The following is an 18,080-nucleotide window of genomic DNA, read 5'->3' as shown; positions in this document are numbered from 1 at the left end:
ATTATCGCCGTCATTAACGTTGGAAGAATGTAACAAACTTCATTTTTCCAGCCGTGATTATCACGAAGTATCTTGTTTCAAAGTTTCATTGTTTCCGCAACTGGATTCCGCTGGATTTTACATGGATGTAATAATATTGGCAATGTATTGCAGAGAAAGAAGAGAGAAGTAAGAAATTCTTGAACCATGAAAGTATCAAGAAATGGATTTTTTTTAATTTTTTTTTTTTAAACCACTATTCTGAAACTTGTTCTATTTACTTTTGAGTCAAGTATTTAAGTTTTATTCTACGCGTTCGTTGCAACGAAAAATGATTAAATATCATCTCGAAATTTTATTTCCAAGAAAGTTAAAAACTTCAGAAGTATTCTTCGCTTACAATTGTGCAAAACTTGGATAACAACGAAGCAAAATGTATAATAATAATAATTTTGTTACTGATTCTTTTTTTAGTGAATAAAAATTAGGTAATTAGAGAAATGCACAATTTGTAAAATTTTGTGTACATCAATTCGAAGAGTATATGATTTTACTTGGTGCTTGTGTTTACAGGTTCCTACACTGCACCTGCGACCTTGCATTCTTCCCTCCTTGACTCATGCAGGTAGGACTATTTATAAATTCTTTTTTTATTAACTTTTATCCTCTTTGACGTTACTTTCAGCAAAGATGATCTCTGCTTTGAGTAATTTTTAACGGAATTTCTCCCTTCTACTTTGTACTTTATTGCCATGTGAGTTCAGACAACCTCATTATAATTTAGAATTAGTTTCATTTGAAATTGAAAATCAAAAACTTCTCCTTTTTCACACTTTTTCATTGTTGCGTGTACCAATGTTTTCAAATTTGGAGTCGAAAAACGTGGCATCACAATTCAGTCAGTATGTATACGAGGAGCATGTTCACGTGCGAAAAAATTCGGTTCTGTTTCTTGAGTACATTGAATATAAGGAGTTGAATGTGAAAGTAGCATATTGAAATGCTAACAAAGTTTAATTTCACCCGCTATTTTTAATGTTCACCTATACCGAACAATTTTTGTAATTTTTATGATATGATTTTCAGTTACTTCGGAAGTTTGAAAAACTCTAAGATAAAAAATTGAGATACATTTTGCGGGATATTAAAATTTCTGCTACTCTGCGAAATTAAAAATGAACATGTCTTATTCCGAATCACTTTTTATGCAATAATTTTCCTCATAATCATCTTACTTTAAGTAATTTTCTTCCACGTTAGTTTTTTGTTTTTATGTTAAGAAAATGAATAACCATACATTTTTTATTTCATATTTTCTGAGTGCAGTTAATTTTCACTTAAGTGCACATGTATTTCTATCACCTTTTGGCCACTCAATGGTAGCTTATTTTACTCGGAAAATCACTTTTTTCAACCTTCGATATCGTTCACAGTCCTTTTAGTAGGAAAAATAAAACCTCACGCGTTTAGCTTCGTAACTTTGGATTCTTCGTTACGTGAGGCGATTACGTCTCGGTGTGATCATCATTAATTGTCACTTATACATACATATAAAAAGACTATACACTTCAAATATCTCAGCTGTAACCAAATGCGGCCCAAAACAAGTTTAAAAGTTGCCACATAAAAATTCCAATTCTGATTAGATTTGTACAACTATTTTTCTTATAAAGGGCTAAGCAAACTTTTTCGTCATTGTAACCACACCGACGTGGATTTGGATTCAAGGAAATCCAGGGCTAATTTAATTTCTGATTAAGAATTGAATTAGAATAGAATATAGAATAGCACATTTATTTATCTATAGCAATATAGAATAATGTTACAAACGTAATTAAGAGAAAAAAGAAACAGAAAACAGTATACATATATAACATGACAGAGGTAAAATCATGAGGAAATTATACAGCGAATACTGAAAAGAAAGATGAGCGAGATGGACAATAAAATCTAGCAATTAGGTATTCGAATAAAAAATTCCATTAGTATCGTCAGATAGAATGTCGAAAAATAATCGACACGTATTTTTTCTTTTTTCAATTCAATGTTTACTAACAAAGATATATAGCAAGTAGAATTCCGCGTGACGTCATAATGTTATACATTTATTACATTGTAGTATATCTATATTTAGTAACATTGTGACGTCACGCGTCAATTTCAAACTGCTATATCTTTGTTAGGGAACGTTGAATTGAAAAAAGAAAAAATATGTGTCAATTATTTTTCGACATTCTATCTGACGATACTAATGGAATTTTTCATTCAAATACCTAATTTACAACTAGAACTAAGGCTAAATTAAATTAAACTAAACTAAACTATGTCTAAATTAGTTAAAATCTCGTCGGTGGGGCCTAAAAAGAGGGAGTTCAAGTAGATTTGAGGGTAGCAATTCCCAAAACAGAGAGCGAAAACGGAGAAGCATTGGCGATATAAATTTTCAGTGGCTAAATGAGAAGTAACAAAATGACGTCTTTCAAATCCAGCCAGCACAAAACTTGAAGTCGTTAAAAGAGGTGTGAAGCACGATTTTACGACAAGGACATCTGTTAGGCGTGAAGATATCTTCAGGACATAAAGATATCTTTCAGGCGCAAGAAAATGGCGCATAAGACATCGTTCAGACGTCTTTTCGACGACTTCAGGGATCGTCTCAGTGTGACCTTTCGAGAAATTACTGATTTTCGGGATTTTTTTTTTAAATTTTGTAACAAACTAATCGGTCTGGTTTTCTTTTTATAAATAAATACATTTATACCGAATACAATATGATTTTTTTTACGTTCATTTATTTAGTATATAATAATTAGATAAATCGTTGAAATGACACGTTAAAAAAAAGGTCCTGTACGATGTCCACGATTGCGGCCGCAATTTTGATCTGAAACAAAAATTTCAAAAAGATTACTAATCTGTAGGAAAGTCGCTATCGCGCTATGGAGGCTTTTTTTTATTTTTTTGAAATCCTCCTATTTTCTTTTACAAAAAACTGTCGAAAAAAAGGGCCAAATTCGATACTTTTTGTTCAAACCGTCGCCATTTTGTCAAATTTCAGTAAAAAAAAACAAAACCTCCATAGCGCGATAGCGACTTTCCTACAGATTAATAATATTTTTGAAATTTTTGTTTCACATCAGATCAAAATTGCGGCCGCAATCGTGGACATCGTACAGGACCTTTTTTTTTCAACGTGTTATTTCAACAATTTATTTAATTATTATATACTAAATAAATGAACGTAACAAAAATCATTTTGTATTCGGCATGAATGTATTTATTTATAAAAAGAAAACCAGACCGATTAGTTTATTACAACATTAAAAAAAAAAAAAAAATCCCGAAAATCAGTGATTTTTCCAAAGGTCACACTGAGACGATCCCTTCAAGTTTCGTGCTGAAAAACAGCGATCACAGACACAAAGTCATCCGATCTCGTGACGATATGAATTGATATTTTCAGTATATACTGAATTATCCGTCGAGAGAATAATCCCTGTCCATTTCACACAGAGCGAAAGAATCGAAGTAGAAGGGGAAATGTGATCCCTGGATCTAAAGGCTTCGGCTTCTGAGGAATACCCGTCAAGAATCCAAACGAGTTTGGAGCTGTGAGAAGGACCAATCAGACAGGATTCGGACAGGTGATGAAATGAAGGATTGGCGGGCGAGGGGGGGGGGGGGGGGGGGGGGGGGGATGATTGAAAAGGACCCCAAGCCTTGCGAGAACTTTGGACTCGCGAAATTTCCGCCGTTCGGTTCGAACCGCCGATATAGTCTCGACCTACTGGACGTATTTTACGATTCCTATCCTATACACCAGAGTTTAAAGCCTCGAGTACTTTAGAGCGGAATCAACTTTCGCAGAGTTCACTTCGCGTCGCCTTGCTCAGAGCAGCCGATCAGGTGGTAACCCAGTTTTTTCACTATCGTCTGTTATCTCTGCTCGGAATTCCGCGTTTCAATTTACCGCTCGTTTTCGTTGTCTTCTTTCACCGCAAAGTAAAAACCAACAAGTTTGGACTGATGCGAAGTCTCTCTAATCGCACCCTATTTGAGCTTGATCATCACCCCCGAAGAACCTCTGTGAGTATATACATAACAACGCTAATCATTTTATCCACAAACATAATGCTTACTTAAAATACAATTGTTATACGAAAGTTGGCTAGAACTACTTCGCAGAAATTGGTGTCGTGTAATAATTGCATTATACTGTGTACTAGAATGCAAAATGCGGAAGAAAGTCAAGTCCTGTAACGACTTTGAACGATTTTCACTTCGAACCGATCAGATCGCAAATATTTATTATTGTATACACGTCCGCTGTTCTCCTTATCATTCCGAGTTGCGAAAACACATTTTTCACGCTCGATGTTGTGTTGCATAGATTCGGGTATCTATATATAATATATATATATAGTTAGTTCTTGTGTTCAAGGTAGTTTCACAGTCTATTAGTTAATTGATACAATCATTCCTAATTTGGCACTGAAAAATGAATTGACTATGAATACCCGGCCATTCGGCTCGAAGTATTAATCATTCTTTTGTAATTTGGGAAGGAAAATTTTCGGCTTCTGAAAAGCATGATCGTCTGTAGAACGGGCGAAACAATTGTGACAGAGGGAAAAGGGGAACACACGAATATCTTGTTCACCTGTAACTGTAGACACTGTACGACGCCAGAGATAATGAAGTACTTTCTTAGCTGATCGTGGGATCAGCGAGTGCTTAATTTTTATCTGACAAGTGACAGCGAATTTGATCGATTGTTATCTTCTCCTCCGATTAGTGGAATTCACGCGTTTCTAGCACACGCATCTAGACTCTTCTCCGCAATTTATCATAATCAAAGGACAGGCGAGTATTTGCGGATCAATGATCGATCAGCGATGAGGAAATCTGCAGTACGTTGAATCCCATCGAGTATCGGTACATTATCGCACCCACGAGACAAATGTGCAAATTTGTCACACGCATGGATTTGAAATTTTTTAAGTGCAAGTGGATACCATTCGGTTCAAGAAAATGAATTTCCTAGATTCTTAGATCTTTTGATAACTCCTTGGAATCCAAACGTCTGGAATAAATAAAAATCGCAAGTTATATGTATAAAGCTAAGACATTTTTACCTCGAATATTGCGACCTCCAAACGCTACAGAATTCCATACGAATACCGAAGGCCGATTGTTACAACAGTGGGTCTAAACGTAAGTCGACTGACTTATATTACTTGTGATGTAATTGCGCGCAGAACTTGTACTTGCATTGAATAACGAATACTTAAGGGCCTCTGAACTCGGGGTTTTACGATTACAACGGTCAACGTGAATTTTGAGTCTGGATTCTAAACGTCAATTTTGATTTCTTCCACGTAACTGATGAAAGAAAAAATTGTTTTGATAGATAAAGTTTACTTTTGTAGAAACTAGAAGAATATTTCTGATTTAAAGAAAATTTATCTAATTTTTCAAACATTTATTGTAAATAACAATTAAACAAACTTTAGTTTCAAATGTCAAATAATTTATAAACAATGTTCAAAAATTAATATTTTTTGTACTACTTCTATGATTTGTTTGAATTTTTTCGTATCGAGACCCAAGCGTAATCTCCCATCATGCTCTCATTATATTGCACTTAATAACGTCGTTCGTAAGTCCATTACATCTCGGTAAAAACGTTTTCTGTGTTCTTCCTAATAAGCATGCACCCATATTATAGCCATCAACCAAAAACTCAAGGACTTGTTTATCTTTTCGGATCGGTATAAACATCATACTAAAAAATGATTAAAATGAAGGAGGATGAGGTAAATGGACTGCTAATTTCACGTGGAAAGCCCCATATACACATATGTAAACAACAATATGCCAAGTTGAAATGTTCACAAGGATATACGTTTTTTTTTTTTTACATTTATTTTACTATATTTTCAACCGATAGTCGAACAGTTTTCAACTTGATCGTGTACATTAGGTATAATAGATTATAATACCGACGTGAAATTAACGTTCAAACTACACACGTATATAAGCTGTAACTTCGAAATATCAGTTTTAGACTGTAACCGCATATATATCTTTATTTCTTCCTTATTTATTATCGCTCCGTAAGCATAAATTTACGATAAAATACAAGAAAATAAACTAAAGAAACCACAGATTTCTTGGGACTTTTTTTTCTTTTCTTTTTACGTAACTGCGAAGTGATTTCCTTGACATGCTGTGACGTCAGTTTTGTATAGTTATAATTAGTATTATGATTGTAAAATTCTAACAAAAGTTACGACGTCAAGTTCCAGTAAGTGTCATACACCGAGAAAATGTAATTTGTTATAGTCATTAAAAATACCGTTTAACTGGGTATTTTTACAATAACAAAATAGCGTAATTATACTTGTTAATGCTAGATTTCCTGGTTATTGTAACATTAAATACGTTTGTACGGTTTAGTAAATTTTTTCGTTGAATACGGCCTTAATCGAAGTAAGATATGAGAGAGTAATTAAGGACAGTATAACGTAACTAGAACTGGAAAATTTTCTCGGTATATAACGTTATTGAAAAAATGTGAAGAAATTTGGAAAGCGTTTGTGTGTGTTGAATTTATGAAACGTTAAAAATATATGGAGACTCTGACACAAGAAATTGGACATTAATTTACCTCGATATGATCTTGCCAAATTTTTTGTCTACATTCTAACATCTATACGTTCGTTAGAGTTTGAACGAATATTTTTTGAGTTCGGTGATTAAGAGACAGATCGATCGATGCATCGTGATCTTAAATTGACATCTCTAGACGCGTATATCATGATCCATTGGGATTCCCGTAACTCCGCAGTATGCGAAATTGCGAAACGCGTACACGATATTGTTCGTATAGCTTATACACCTGGCATTGACACACCTGTAATACCTACCTGTGTAACCATACGATAGGTGCATGCTGAGTGCAACCATGATCGGTTATTTCGTACAGTCTCTCATTACGCGTTACAACAGCGTCAATAGCGAACCTGCATTGCAGAAGCAGCTCGAAGCGATCGTCACACACGAGACTACAGCGTGCTGTGAGTATAATTACTACGACACGACCCTTTCTTAGAGGTTAAAAACTTTAAGTAAGATGTGTACCAACTGTCTAAAAAAATCCCTATATTGTTAGGGAATTATTTTTCTGACGAACGCCAACCTGCTTGGTAATATCATCACGTATAGTTGTGGTGTGAGTTTTTTAAAATCTCGCTCATTTTTTCCCATGCAGATTCAACGTCACTACAATTAATCCCCATCGATCTAGGGAATTTCAGCGCCGTTGGTATGCATCTTACTTAAGTCTAGTCCAGCGCGAGAGAGAAACTTTTTTGGAGAAAGAATCTCCACTCCTAGCGTGATTTGAGTATACATGGTGTGCCTAGAACTCCTACGACACAACCTTGTTTTCGGGGTTAAGGTCTTTAAGTGAGACGTGTACCAACTGTCTAAAGAAATCCTTTTATTATTAGGGAACTATTTTCCTTGCGAACTTTTGCCCACGCAGATTCAACGTCACAACAATTAATCACCACAAATCTAGGGTATTTTGGCGCCGTTGGTACGCATCTTACTTAAAGTCCAGTCCAGCGCGAGAGAGAAACTTTATTGGAAAAAGAAGCTGTACTCCTAGGTACACCATGTATCACTCACACAACGTGCAGGTATGATAAAATCGGAGAATTTATTTCCCTCGTCGTCTTTTCTCTTTTAATATTTGCCAATTCGCTGCCCACGCATCGACGCTGCTTTCGTTTTAACTTATCGAGATTTACATGTTAATTAAATACCTTGAATAATAATTCGACTCAAAGATCTTATCTGCATCTTCAAGTGTATTTGCAGTTAGCTATATATATATATATATACATACATACATGTTGATCAATGTTATTATCTGTGGTCGCAACTCTTTTTTCATTCCACTTTAGTTATTACTTCTCATTTGCAAAGTTATACGGGGGAATTCTGACTACGGTTTTACGCACATTCTACGTGTAATGTGCGGAATGGTCTGACCTTTGCAGACTTCTACAAAAATTGCTCGATTTGGCCTCATTTTTCAAACCAGTTTTTCACGACGATCAGTTTAACGCTGTGTAACTTAGGTATACAAGGCTTGACCGATCAGTCACACGTGCAAAGCAACGCTACAGCTCTTTTCAAACATTTTGCGCCATCCAACAAGTAGCTATTGCATTTACCTATATATACATACATCGTATAACTTTCCCCGATGCAGTTCAACCGTTGACTCGCTAAAGCGAATGGTATCAAGCAATTAAAAGCAAATACTTGAGTAATTGAACCGTAGATTAAAAAAACTGCGTTAAACTCGATATTGGTGAAAAAAAAAAAAATTCTTCTCTAAAACTACGAAATAGAAAATCAGCATTCAACATTCTTCGAGAATGTCGAGGTTTAATTCTAACAATTTTTCTTGCCGATAAATGTCAGTTTATTTTCCAACAATGCCAACGACTAGATCGATTAAACAGCCGCGATTCGTCCTTCGGAATATACATCGAGGAAATGTTTGCAATAAAACAGGAAGAGACGTTGGGACATCGCTTTTCGAAGTATGTAGGAATTACGTAGCGGAAAAAACAAATTTATTCATTTTCTATGACGTGTATAATAACAACTGCAATTTACTGCAATACCGTGCGTGTAAATCAAGTGCGTTGCCCGCTAATACGGCGAATAAATAAGAGAGTAATATAATTTAATATCGGTAATAAACTGATAAACTTATGCCATCATTCAGATTTTCTCTTACTTTCACAACGGGGTGAGCTTATATCGTATCTAATGGAGGCTATTAGCACTTGTTATAGTTCAATAAGTTTGCAAGACCGGCTTTCAATAATATTTTAGCTTTCAAACTGATAAAATAATTACACTTACGTGCGAATCAAAGATTGATCTCTTCACTTCTTTATTTTTTTTTTTTCACATCTTAATACCTATATGTTTTATCAATCCTGCAAGGTCGGATTTGCAAAAAAGTCACCTATAATGCTTCTTCTGCCTATCGCAAAAGCTATGTAAGGCGAAATTCTGTCTCGTCATTTTTAGCAGTTGTTATCAGTTCTGCTAAACTGATTACTGTCTCGTATAATCTATGCTCTTAAGATAGTGAATTATTAATTATACACTTGTCGCGTGCTATATGATCGTCATGATCTTATCATAATCGCGATAAAATCGACGTATTTCTTTCGTTTGAAATTTACATATCTTCGTAACGCGTGAATTATTCAAATTTTTTTTTTTTTTTTTTTTTTTTTTGTATCATACCATACCGCAAAAAAAAATTCGGTTTAATTTGTCAAATACGTAGCAATCAAATATGGCGAAGAAAATATTATGTTAATTTAAATGAATCCGGTTTCACTGGATATCACAAGTTATCGATCTGACCACTTTTTCTGATGAATCAAATAACGTTTATATGAATCGAATAAACATTCCTTTCCACATATCTTAACCCTATATTTGGCAAATTAAGCTAATCCTTTCGCTTCTGCGTACGTTGAATAACAGCAGAGCCGGTTATTCAAAGAGAAAAGTGCGAGCATTCCAGCCCCGAAGAATTTTTAACGAAATGAAAAATAGAATGAGCTGTTTAGAAATTGAAAGGCGTTTACATCGTTATCGTTATCTGTTATAAACTTATCTGCACATTTCAGTAAAGCATTCATAATACGAGGGGTTAACGTCCGTCGCAGAATAATAAAGCGGTTATATACGATTGATACATGAAAAATCCTTTAGCCGAACGAATGTTGTAACCTGTTGTATATTCGATTAATCGATCACACGCAATTTAGTCTGTGGAAATTTTCTCTCACATATTAATAAGAATGGAGATATAGATCATCGATTTATTGCGTTGTCATTCCCACTTGCGAAAATTTGGTGTCGACGACCTTTCGGTTTCTTAAATTTACACTAACTTATCTGGGACAGTAACCACGAAGTGATTTTTTCTTTACCTTTTATCTTCACGTGCCCTCTTGTCTTTCACTTTCACTTATCGTTTCCCTTCACCTGTATAAATACACTTGTTCCTAAGTTTTCTTTTTTTTTTCGTATATAACAGCAGAGTTGTTACTATCCGTTTGTTAAATTTGTATTAAACTTTTCAAATGGTTTACTTGTCCGCTGCATTTGTTATACATTATATTTTATTACAAGGATATTATTCACTGTATAAATGAAACATTAAAATCTGGTTGGTTGATTGGACCAGTGTATAAAAAAAATTAATTATCCGTCAAACGTTGATGGATGTGAGAGAAAATTAAGGCCAGTTATCTGTGCAATCAGTCTGTATCGATTAAAGTATTACAATTTCATTGTACTGCATTATTGTCAAAGATACAAAGTCGAATCAATCAAATTCAAAATTTTATCAGAAACGTGCCAGACGATATATATATATATGACTCAGACCTGTACCAGCTACTCTTCTTATCTTCGGATGATTTAACAACTTCAGCTGGTTCTTAAAGCGATTGGAAAAGGTGGGGGGAAGATTTCAAGCTTAAGATTAGGAAAGATGGAAAGAAAATCTCCCTGCAAATATCGGCCACTCTTCTTCGAGCTTCCGTTGACTATAGCCTAGTTCTCATTCCTCTTTCTTAAACGATATTTTCTCGTAGACGAAGTAGAAATTGGTGATCAGAGTGGACATAAAAACCGGACTTTTAAAGGTACGCAAAAAAAAAAAAAAAAAAAAAAAAAAAACTAAGTAAAGTGAATTTATAGAAAACTGAAAAAATTGTATATCACATCGATATACGTGAAACGATATATAGTAAAGTGCTAATTGTAAGAGCTACGAAATTATACTTAAAAATTAATTAATAATTCAAACGCATGTTCAATCATATTAGATAAAAGATTCGTATAAGATATCGGATGGGATTCTCGATATGCATCGATATATACGTAACGTTAGATAGTCAGGCTATCAGATCTCATTGTAGGCATAAATTGTTTAATCTACTGCGTATCAGCCTTGTCACTAAACACTTTGTAGGTATCCTATGTTAACTTGACGCACGAACCAGCGTCTCGAAGTCTGGTTCCTTTATCTTCAACACATGCGATAGTGAAAAATCGGCTGAAATCAAAACTCAAACAAATGTATTAATTTCGGTTAGTTATACTTTCAGGTCTCATTTTTCTTTCCTCAATTTTTGGACACACGTAACATTGACGAAAAGATACATCGACGATGCCAGTAAAGGTTTAGCCTTTCTGTAACCCATTTTAGGTAATTTATTATCAGCAATTGCCGATAACAACCGTGCAGAAGCGAGTAAATAATCATTTCTTTAACTCCTGAATAGAAATATTTTTTTATTTGTTACACGATACTATACACTGGTTAAACATTTTCAAATTTCCAAAACCCAAAAAACGTAGGTATTTTTGTAATATATAGGTAGTTAAAATACTCGCCAATATTGCATCGCACTGCAGCAGGTGCTCGGCCTAATATTATGAAAACAAGATAATTGGAATGAATTATGAACGTTAACGAGCGTTCGATATTCAAAGTGATATCGAACTCTTCGAGTATGGATCATTTCATTCGATCCGCTGTTTACGAACATATCTATAAATCTATAATAAGATATGTATCATACGCGTTACACCATTCATAACGAGAGCTCTGCCAGACGCGAACGGACTTCCGATTAAGCTCGTAAGCTTTTAACACCTTTGGTATCGAGATGTGAGTAATGACAAAACAGTTTTACACGTGTTTCTCATCGCTGAGAAAATTCATGCAGTTGAGAAAAAAAGAGAGAGAAAAAAGCAGAATATATTGGCGATATTGGAAGTATTATAGGGCAGATTATCGGCATTGACTCAGATCCTTGAAATGTTTCTACGTCAATGGATACTAATTATGCATAATTATCTCTTTATGCAAAACGAAAAGATTTCGAATTCGGAAGCATTGATCACACTTTTGCACTGTCTAAAAGTTGCGAGTTACCCGAAAATCGATTCTGTACAATTTAGAGATTATTGTTTCACTAAATTTGCAGTAGAAAAAAAAATCCAACCATTTTTTCATCCAGTATGTAGAGAATTTAATTAAAATTAAGTACAGTTTAGGTATAGTTTCATTCTTTTCAGGAAATGCATGAAAGGCCAATGATTAAAATCATTTCAGGGATCAATTTGGGACTCACCAGAAAAAACAGAATTTTTCTGAAAGGAGATAATTTTTCCTTTTCTTATCATACTGAAACGAGTTCTCAAAAGTTTAAACTTTAATTGACCTGATTGATTCAAATAACTGAATATATACAGCGTGATTGGAATTGTTATTCCCTCTGTTAGCAAAATTTACTAATATTCTCTAACTATATTTGCCTTGAATGTATGTACACTTGGTGTTGTCTTAATTGTACATAGTTAAAATCAACAATGGGAAATACATCAAATTAAACCAAGTGGGTAATTCGGCCGACGTTGATGGGTCAGCTTAAGAACTTCCCGTTTGGATATGCTTGATATTTTATTTTGTTACAATTTTTTTCCTTTAAATATTAGATAAATTACTGGACCCGTCGACTGCAAGATCTGATCAGTTGTTACATAAAAAAGGTCCTCGTCAACTGAAACCAAAATCATGAAAATCTGTTGACCGGTTTTTGAGATATGATTCATGACTTTCAAAAAAAAAAAACTAACTTTGTATTCGTGATCATTTTTTCCAGCAGACTCAGCAGTCTAATGCAAAACTACAACTTTTGAATTTTTCCTTAACGTTAACCATCGGAAAGCCTAAATATATAGGCTCTATGTGTGGAACTTTCTAAGGGGATTAAAGCTCATCAAATCCCGTAAATTCCATCAGCACATCGCTCACTAAAGCTGATTTTCATTTTCAGATCATAAATTTTAGGGAGAATTGAAATCCAACTCCGAAATATCGGCAAAAAATGGCAGCAAAATGCTGGGCAGCATTATCTCGGCGTAGACTGGATTCGCCGGATGATATCACCGCTGATACCGCGTTGTCTCGATGCCTCGGATTGCTTGACTTAACGGCCCTTGGAATTGGTTCCACTCTGGGTCTTGGAGCTTACGTCCTCGCAGGAGCTGTCGCAAAAGATACCGCCGGACCTGCAGTCTGTATCTCGTTTTTGATTGCGGCAGCAGCATCCGCATTGGCAGGCACGTATAATCATGACAATGGATTTCAAATAATAGGAGAACGTACAGTCTGCGTGAAAATTTTTGGGGTTCTCGGTATCTCGTGAGTTTTCCAATTTTAAAAAAAATTTATATTTGTTAAAAAACTAAAATTTTTTTAACACAAACCATTGGATCGTCAATTACAAATGTTTAACTAATTCCCTGAATTTTTTTAGAATATTTGGACACTCGTTAGCGGGTTAAAAATGGCCAAAAACGTTATCGGGATAGTTAACACTAGAACTACAGAGGTAAAATGTAACATGAAGTGGGAATTTTAAAATGAAAGTATAATACCAGTTCAATCAAACAAAAATAAAATTAATTATATTACTCCTTTGGTTATCGATGTAAAAGTCATTACATCATTGCGGGGAAAAATTTAAACATGAAGTAGAAATTTTAAAATAAAATTGTAAAAACATTCATTTTGACTGGTCTGTTACAGTTCTAGTGTTAAAAGTACAGAAATACGAAATACTGGAATTGTGAGCAAATAAGCTATGAAGATTGACGCTTGAATTCAAATTGTTTGAAAATGTGTGAAAATCTAAGGACAAACTTACAATTCGAAAAATGGATAAAACTGCAGATCGACGTATTTCGCGAAAACTTTAAGGCCTAGAGATCTAAAAATTAAATTATTTTCACACTTCGGTATAGACTGCAACTTATCCAATTGTCAGCCAAATTGAAATTTTTACCCCACACAAAACTGGCCGAAGGTTCAATCATCGGCCAGATAATATTTATAAGCAAACTTTTACACGAAGCTGATTTTGTTTTCTCAAACAGAAATTAATCTACGTTGTTTATTTTACTATGAAAAATTCACCAAGCATCGTGCCAAGAACGATAATTTTTTCTGTTTACTACTACTGTCGGAGTTCCGTTGCTATGTTTACAACATCCTTACGACGTTTTAGGATTATGCTATGCTGAATTTGCCTCACGAGTACCGAAAGCAGGGTCTGCTTACGTCTACAGTTACGTAACGGTTGGAGAATTTGTTGCCTTTTTGATCGGATGGAATCTCATTTTGGAATACGTTATAGGTAATTGTACATGTAAACTCGTTTAATCTATAATATCTGGATCAACGAGCATTCTTTGGAAAACATTCTTTCTATATATAGATTTATGTGAAGAATCTTCAAATCATTTTTCAATTTTTTTCTTCAACTTTCAATCTTGGTTCTTTTTACTAATCCTCACCATTAATGGTCTCATGTGAATTTGGAAATATTTCAGTTTCTTGGTACTCAACTCTTTGGCCTCCCGATTGAACTGTGCAGACTTGTTATCCCAAGAACTGTATGAATTTGTACCAATTTCCAACCACAAGGCCAATGATTAACTATAGTACCAATGCCAAGAAATAATCATTCTTGTATAATTTTTCACGATAGTCGCTCTCAAGTGGTAATCAATCGCATTAAGAACATAATCGTGTACTGTTTTATCCTCATTATGATTTACAGGTACAGCGAGCGTTGCCCGAGGTTTCAGCAACTACCTCGATTACCTGGTTGGAAACGTAATGAGTCAAGCCTTGCGAGAAGCAATGCCGATCAACGTTTCTTTCCTGTCTGAATACCCAGACTTCTTTGCCTTCGGCATGGTATTACTGCTAGCTGTATTACTTGCAACTGGAGTGAGAGAGTCTTCATGGTTGAACAACGCGTTCACCACCATTAACCTGCTAACTCTTTCGGTGATCATAGTCGCTGGATCAATGAACGGTAATCAGAGATTACCATGAGTAGTATTCCTCACAATATTTCTCGTGTCTAATGTTATATTTTTTTCTTTACATTTGTTTATCCAACGCTTGATACAGCTGATCCAGGAAATTGGTACATCGCCCAAGAGGACATCCCTCCGGAGTTTACGGAAACTGCTGGGGTGGGTGGCTTCATGCCCTTCGGTTTCAACGGGGTGATGGCTGGTGCAGCGACGTGCTTTTATGCCTTTGTGGGTTTCGACACGATAGCTACCACCGGAGAGGAAGCCAAAAATCCACAGAAGAACATACCGTTGGCTATCGTCATATCTTTAGCCGTCGTTTTCTTAGCGTATTTCTCCATTTCAACTGTGCTCACGATGATGTGGCCTTACTACGATCAGGTAGCTTAGTCAATCAATTTTCAATCCAATAACGCATTGCACAATGCGTAGCACCCATTTTATTCCGAGAAAACTTCATCCAACGTTTTCAGAACGCGGAAGCACCTTTTCCCTACGTATTTGATCAAATTGGATGGCCCGTTATCAAATGGATCGTAAATGTCGGTGCGGTTTTTGCCCTATGCACAAGTATGCTTGGAGCTATGTTTCCTTTACCCCGAGTCTTGTACGCCATGGCGACTGATGGAATTATTTTCAAATTCTTGGGTATTGTCAACTCTAAGACTCAGACTCCACTTTATGGTACTATTGTTTCCGGGCTTCTTTCTGGTGAGTTTATATCTTAAAACGTAGATTACGCTATTTGCATAAGAAATTGTTTAATTAATTTCTCATTTTGTTCAATCTTCGTTCCAGGCTTTATGACACTCATATTTAATATAAATCAACTCATTGACATGATGTCCATTGGAACACTTATGGCCTATGCAATTGTAGCTTTGTGCGTTTTAATTCTGAGGTAAATTGCTTGCATTATTTTTGAAAGGCCGGTATATGGTGTTTTTCATAGACGTCACAATTTACGGTGTACCTTAAGATTGTTGTGTGTGAAAATTTAGGTATCAGCCCGAATCCTCCCACAGTAACGTAGTTGACAATTACGTTCTGGAGCCAGAATTGACGTTGTGGAATGGTTTCAAACAGATCTTTAATCTTAATGGTCTGAAGGAGCCGACTAAATTCTCTGGTCGTGTTGCCAGCTGGGGTGTTGTTGTTTTCGGTAAGTTGTGATAGGCTAGTGTCGTCTTAAATATCAACTGGAAATTCAGGTGACATTGCATCTGCCATTTACCATACATCTAAGAGTGTCAAAACAATAACCGCCTTTATATTCTTCAAGGCAATTGCACTTGTATTCAACTTGCACTCTCAAAACCAATTCTTCGTTTATAAAATAGTAATAAGATAAACTTCAAAAGAAGCCTGGTGCCATTGTAAAAAATTTGTTAAAGAATTTCGTATTGTAAAATTAGTGTCTGAACGTACCATTCTAACTATTTCGCTCAAGGTGCTTCAAATATAACTCCAACATACGACGACAATTTCTTCCTCAAGAACACAGTTTTATCATGCAAATCTCGATATTTGTCGTTCCTAATTAGAATTTGTGTTTTGTACTGATTATTCCAAATGCTATTACTTTTTTGAAATCGGTATTTCGATTTTGATTAGTGGTATTTCAGTAAACACAAAGTACTGACTGAATCCATAGAAAAAATTAAGGTCATTTTTTTTTATACAGAACAGCCTTAGTGCTAATATGGAACTTATTAAGCCTAATCATTATTTAATTTTCCTTTTTGTCTTGTTTCAGGTGTATTGATAATACCATTGGGGTATACAGTAGATAGTAACATAGAAAACATACAGAATGGCCATGTAGGAATAATCTTAGCTGTATCTATAATGGTGCTTATTGAGGTGCTCATTGTTTTTGCCATTGGCAGGCAACCAGTTCTTGACATCAAATTGGCCTTCAAGGTAATTAAGATAGTGGGTCGATTGTTAGGCTTTGAAAATATTGCTACTAATATTCGATATTTCCATATTACAGGTCCCTCTCGTCCCTCTAATACCATGCGTGAGTGTTGCCGTTAATCTCTACTTGATGCTACAACTGGATGTATACACTTGGATCAGATTTGCTGCTTGGATGTTTATTGGTAAGATCTAAAACTTGAGTACCTGAATCTGCTCTTTCGATAAAAAGAAAAGTACCTTTGAACGATCCGAAAGAACATAGAAATAATTTGAGTATGTTTTTTTTCATAGGGTTTGTAATTTACTTCACATATGGAATCAATACCAGCGTCCAAGGTGCTAAAGATAAAGTCGAAAGAAAAGAATTAGTTCAGCGAAATGAAAGTCAAGATAAAAAACTTTCGGAAGGAACTAAATTTTAGAACAGGATTCCCGATACGACCTGTGATGTATTGTGGGTAAAAGATATTATGACAATCAGTATGCATGATGTATGAATATGGAGTTAATATTCTTTGCAAGATTTCACCCTCGTAGTAATGCAACTCACAATGAAGTAACTCCGTATAAAGGAAAGCGCAACTGTGAAAAGTTTTCTAAGAAAATCTGTCACATATCAGAGTAATCGCAAAGTTTTTATATTATTTATATAATAATATGTGATTCCCAACCAAGCTAAAATGTACCGGACTTGTGAAATCAGCCGTTAATTAGTTAAAATGCTATTTTATGAAAGCATGACAGTTTCGTTTATATTATGTGTTTAATTGTACACAATTAGTACTTAATTGAAGCCGCGAGATGTGTCGACCCCATGCACTGATATCATTACTGAATAGTGACAATTATGAATGTAAATTTAGGCAACATTGAAATTACAATTCTTTCTAATCTGATCGCAGGAGTGAATTCTAAAAGGTAAATGATTTGAAATATTGGACGAAACATTTTATCTGTAAAAATTGAAATATATAGGAAAATATTGATATTATAAATAATATTTATTTTTCAGTACTTCATTTGAGAAGGTGCTTAGCTATTATAATTAGGTTTAAAAGAAATTTAGTATTATGTTCTTTGAGTATTTATGCCACGGTTTATACTTAGTATTAGCCCAGATGTAAGAATCCCAATAAAAGATTAATGTATCTCTATTGAGGGGC

At 34.9% G+C, this 18,080-nt stretch overlaps 2 protein-coding genes across 3 annotated transcripts in view; both read left to right on the top strand.

Annotated features, from left to right (window-relative positions):
- The first annotated feature begins 3,989 nt into the window (after positions 1-3,989).
- LOC124410483 (cationic amino acid transporter 3) lies at positions 3,990-17,776 on the top strand. Of its 2 annotated transcripts, none has more exons than XM_046888897.1 (11): positions 3,990-4,069; positions 12,942-13,227; positions 14,175-14,303; positions 14,730-14,990; positions 15,089-15,375; positions 15,468-15,705; positions 15,793-15,895; positions 15,996-16,156; positions 16,751-16,917; positions 16,991-17,099; positions 17,209-17,776. In XM_046888897.1, exons 2-11 carry the CDS (start codon positions 12,993-12,995, stop codon positions 17,337-17,339), a joined length of 1,821 nt encoding a protein of 606 aa, XP_046744853.1. In that variant the 5' UTR covers positions 3,990-4,069; positions 12,942-12,992; the 3' UTR covers positions 17,340-17,776. The 2 variants fall into 2 exon arrangements, with proteins under 2 accessions (XP_046744853.1, XP_046744852.1); XM_046888896.1 differs by having other exon boundaries at positions 4,011-4,065.
- The window catches only part of LOC124410493 (p53 and DNA damage-regulated protein 1), a 29,514-nt gene continuing 15,664 nt past the window's right edge, over positions 4,231-18,080 (top strand). The window contains exons 1-2 of the mRNA XM_046888910.1: positions 4,231-4,235; positions 16,048-16,051. The gene's annotated coding sequence lies outside the window, so the exon portion shown is untranslated. The remainder of the gene's footprint in view (positions 4,236-16,047; positions 16,052-18,080) is intronic.

Source organism: Diprion similis, chromosome 9 (genome assembly GCF_021155765.1).
Source record: "Diprion similis isolate iyDipSimi1 chromosome 9, iyDipSimi1.1, whole genome shotgun sequence".
NCBI classification, from domain to species: Eukaryota; Metazoa; Arthropoda; class Insecta; order Hymenoptera; family Diprionidae; genus Diprion; species Diprion similis.
The sequence above is the reverse complement of the archived record's forward strand: the minus strand, read 5'-3'. Positions and strand labels throughout refer to the sequence as shown.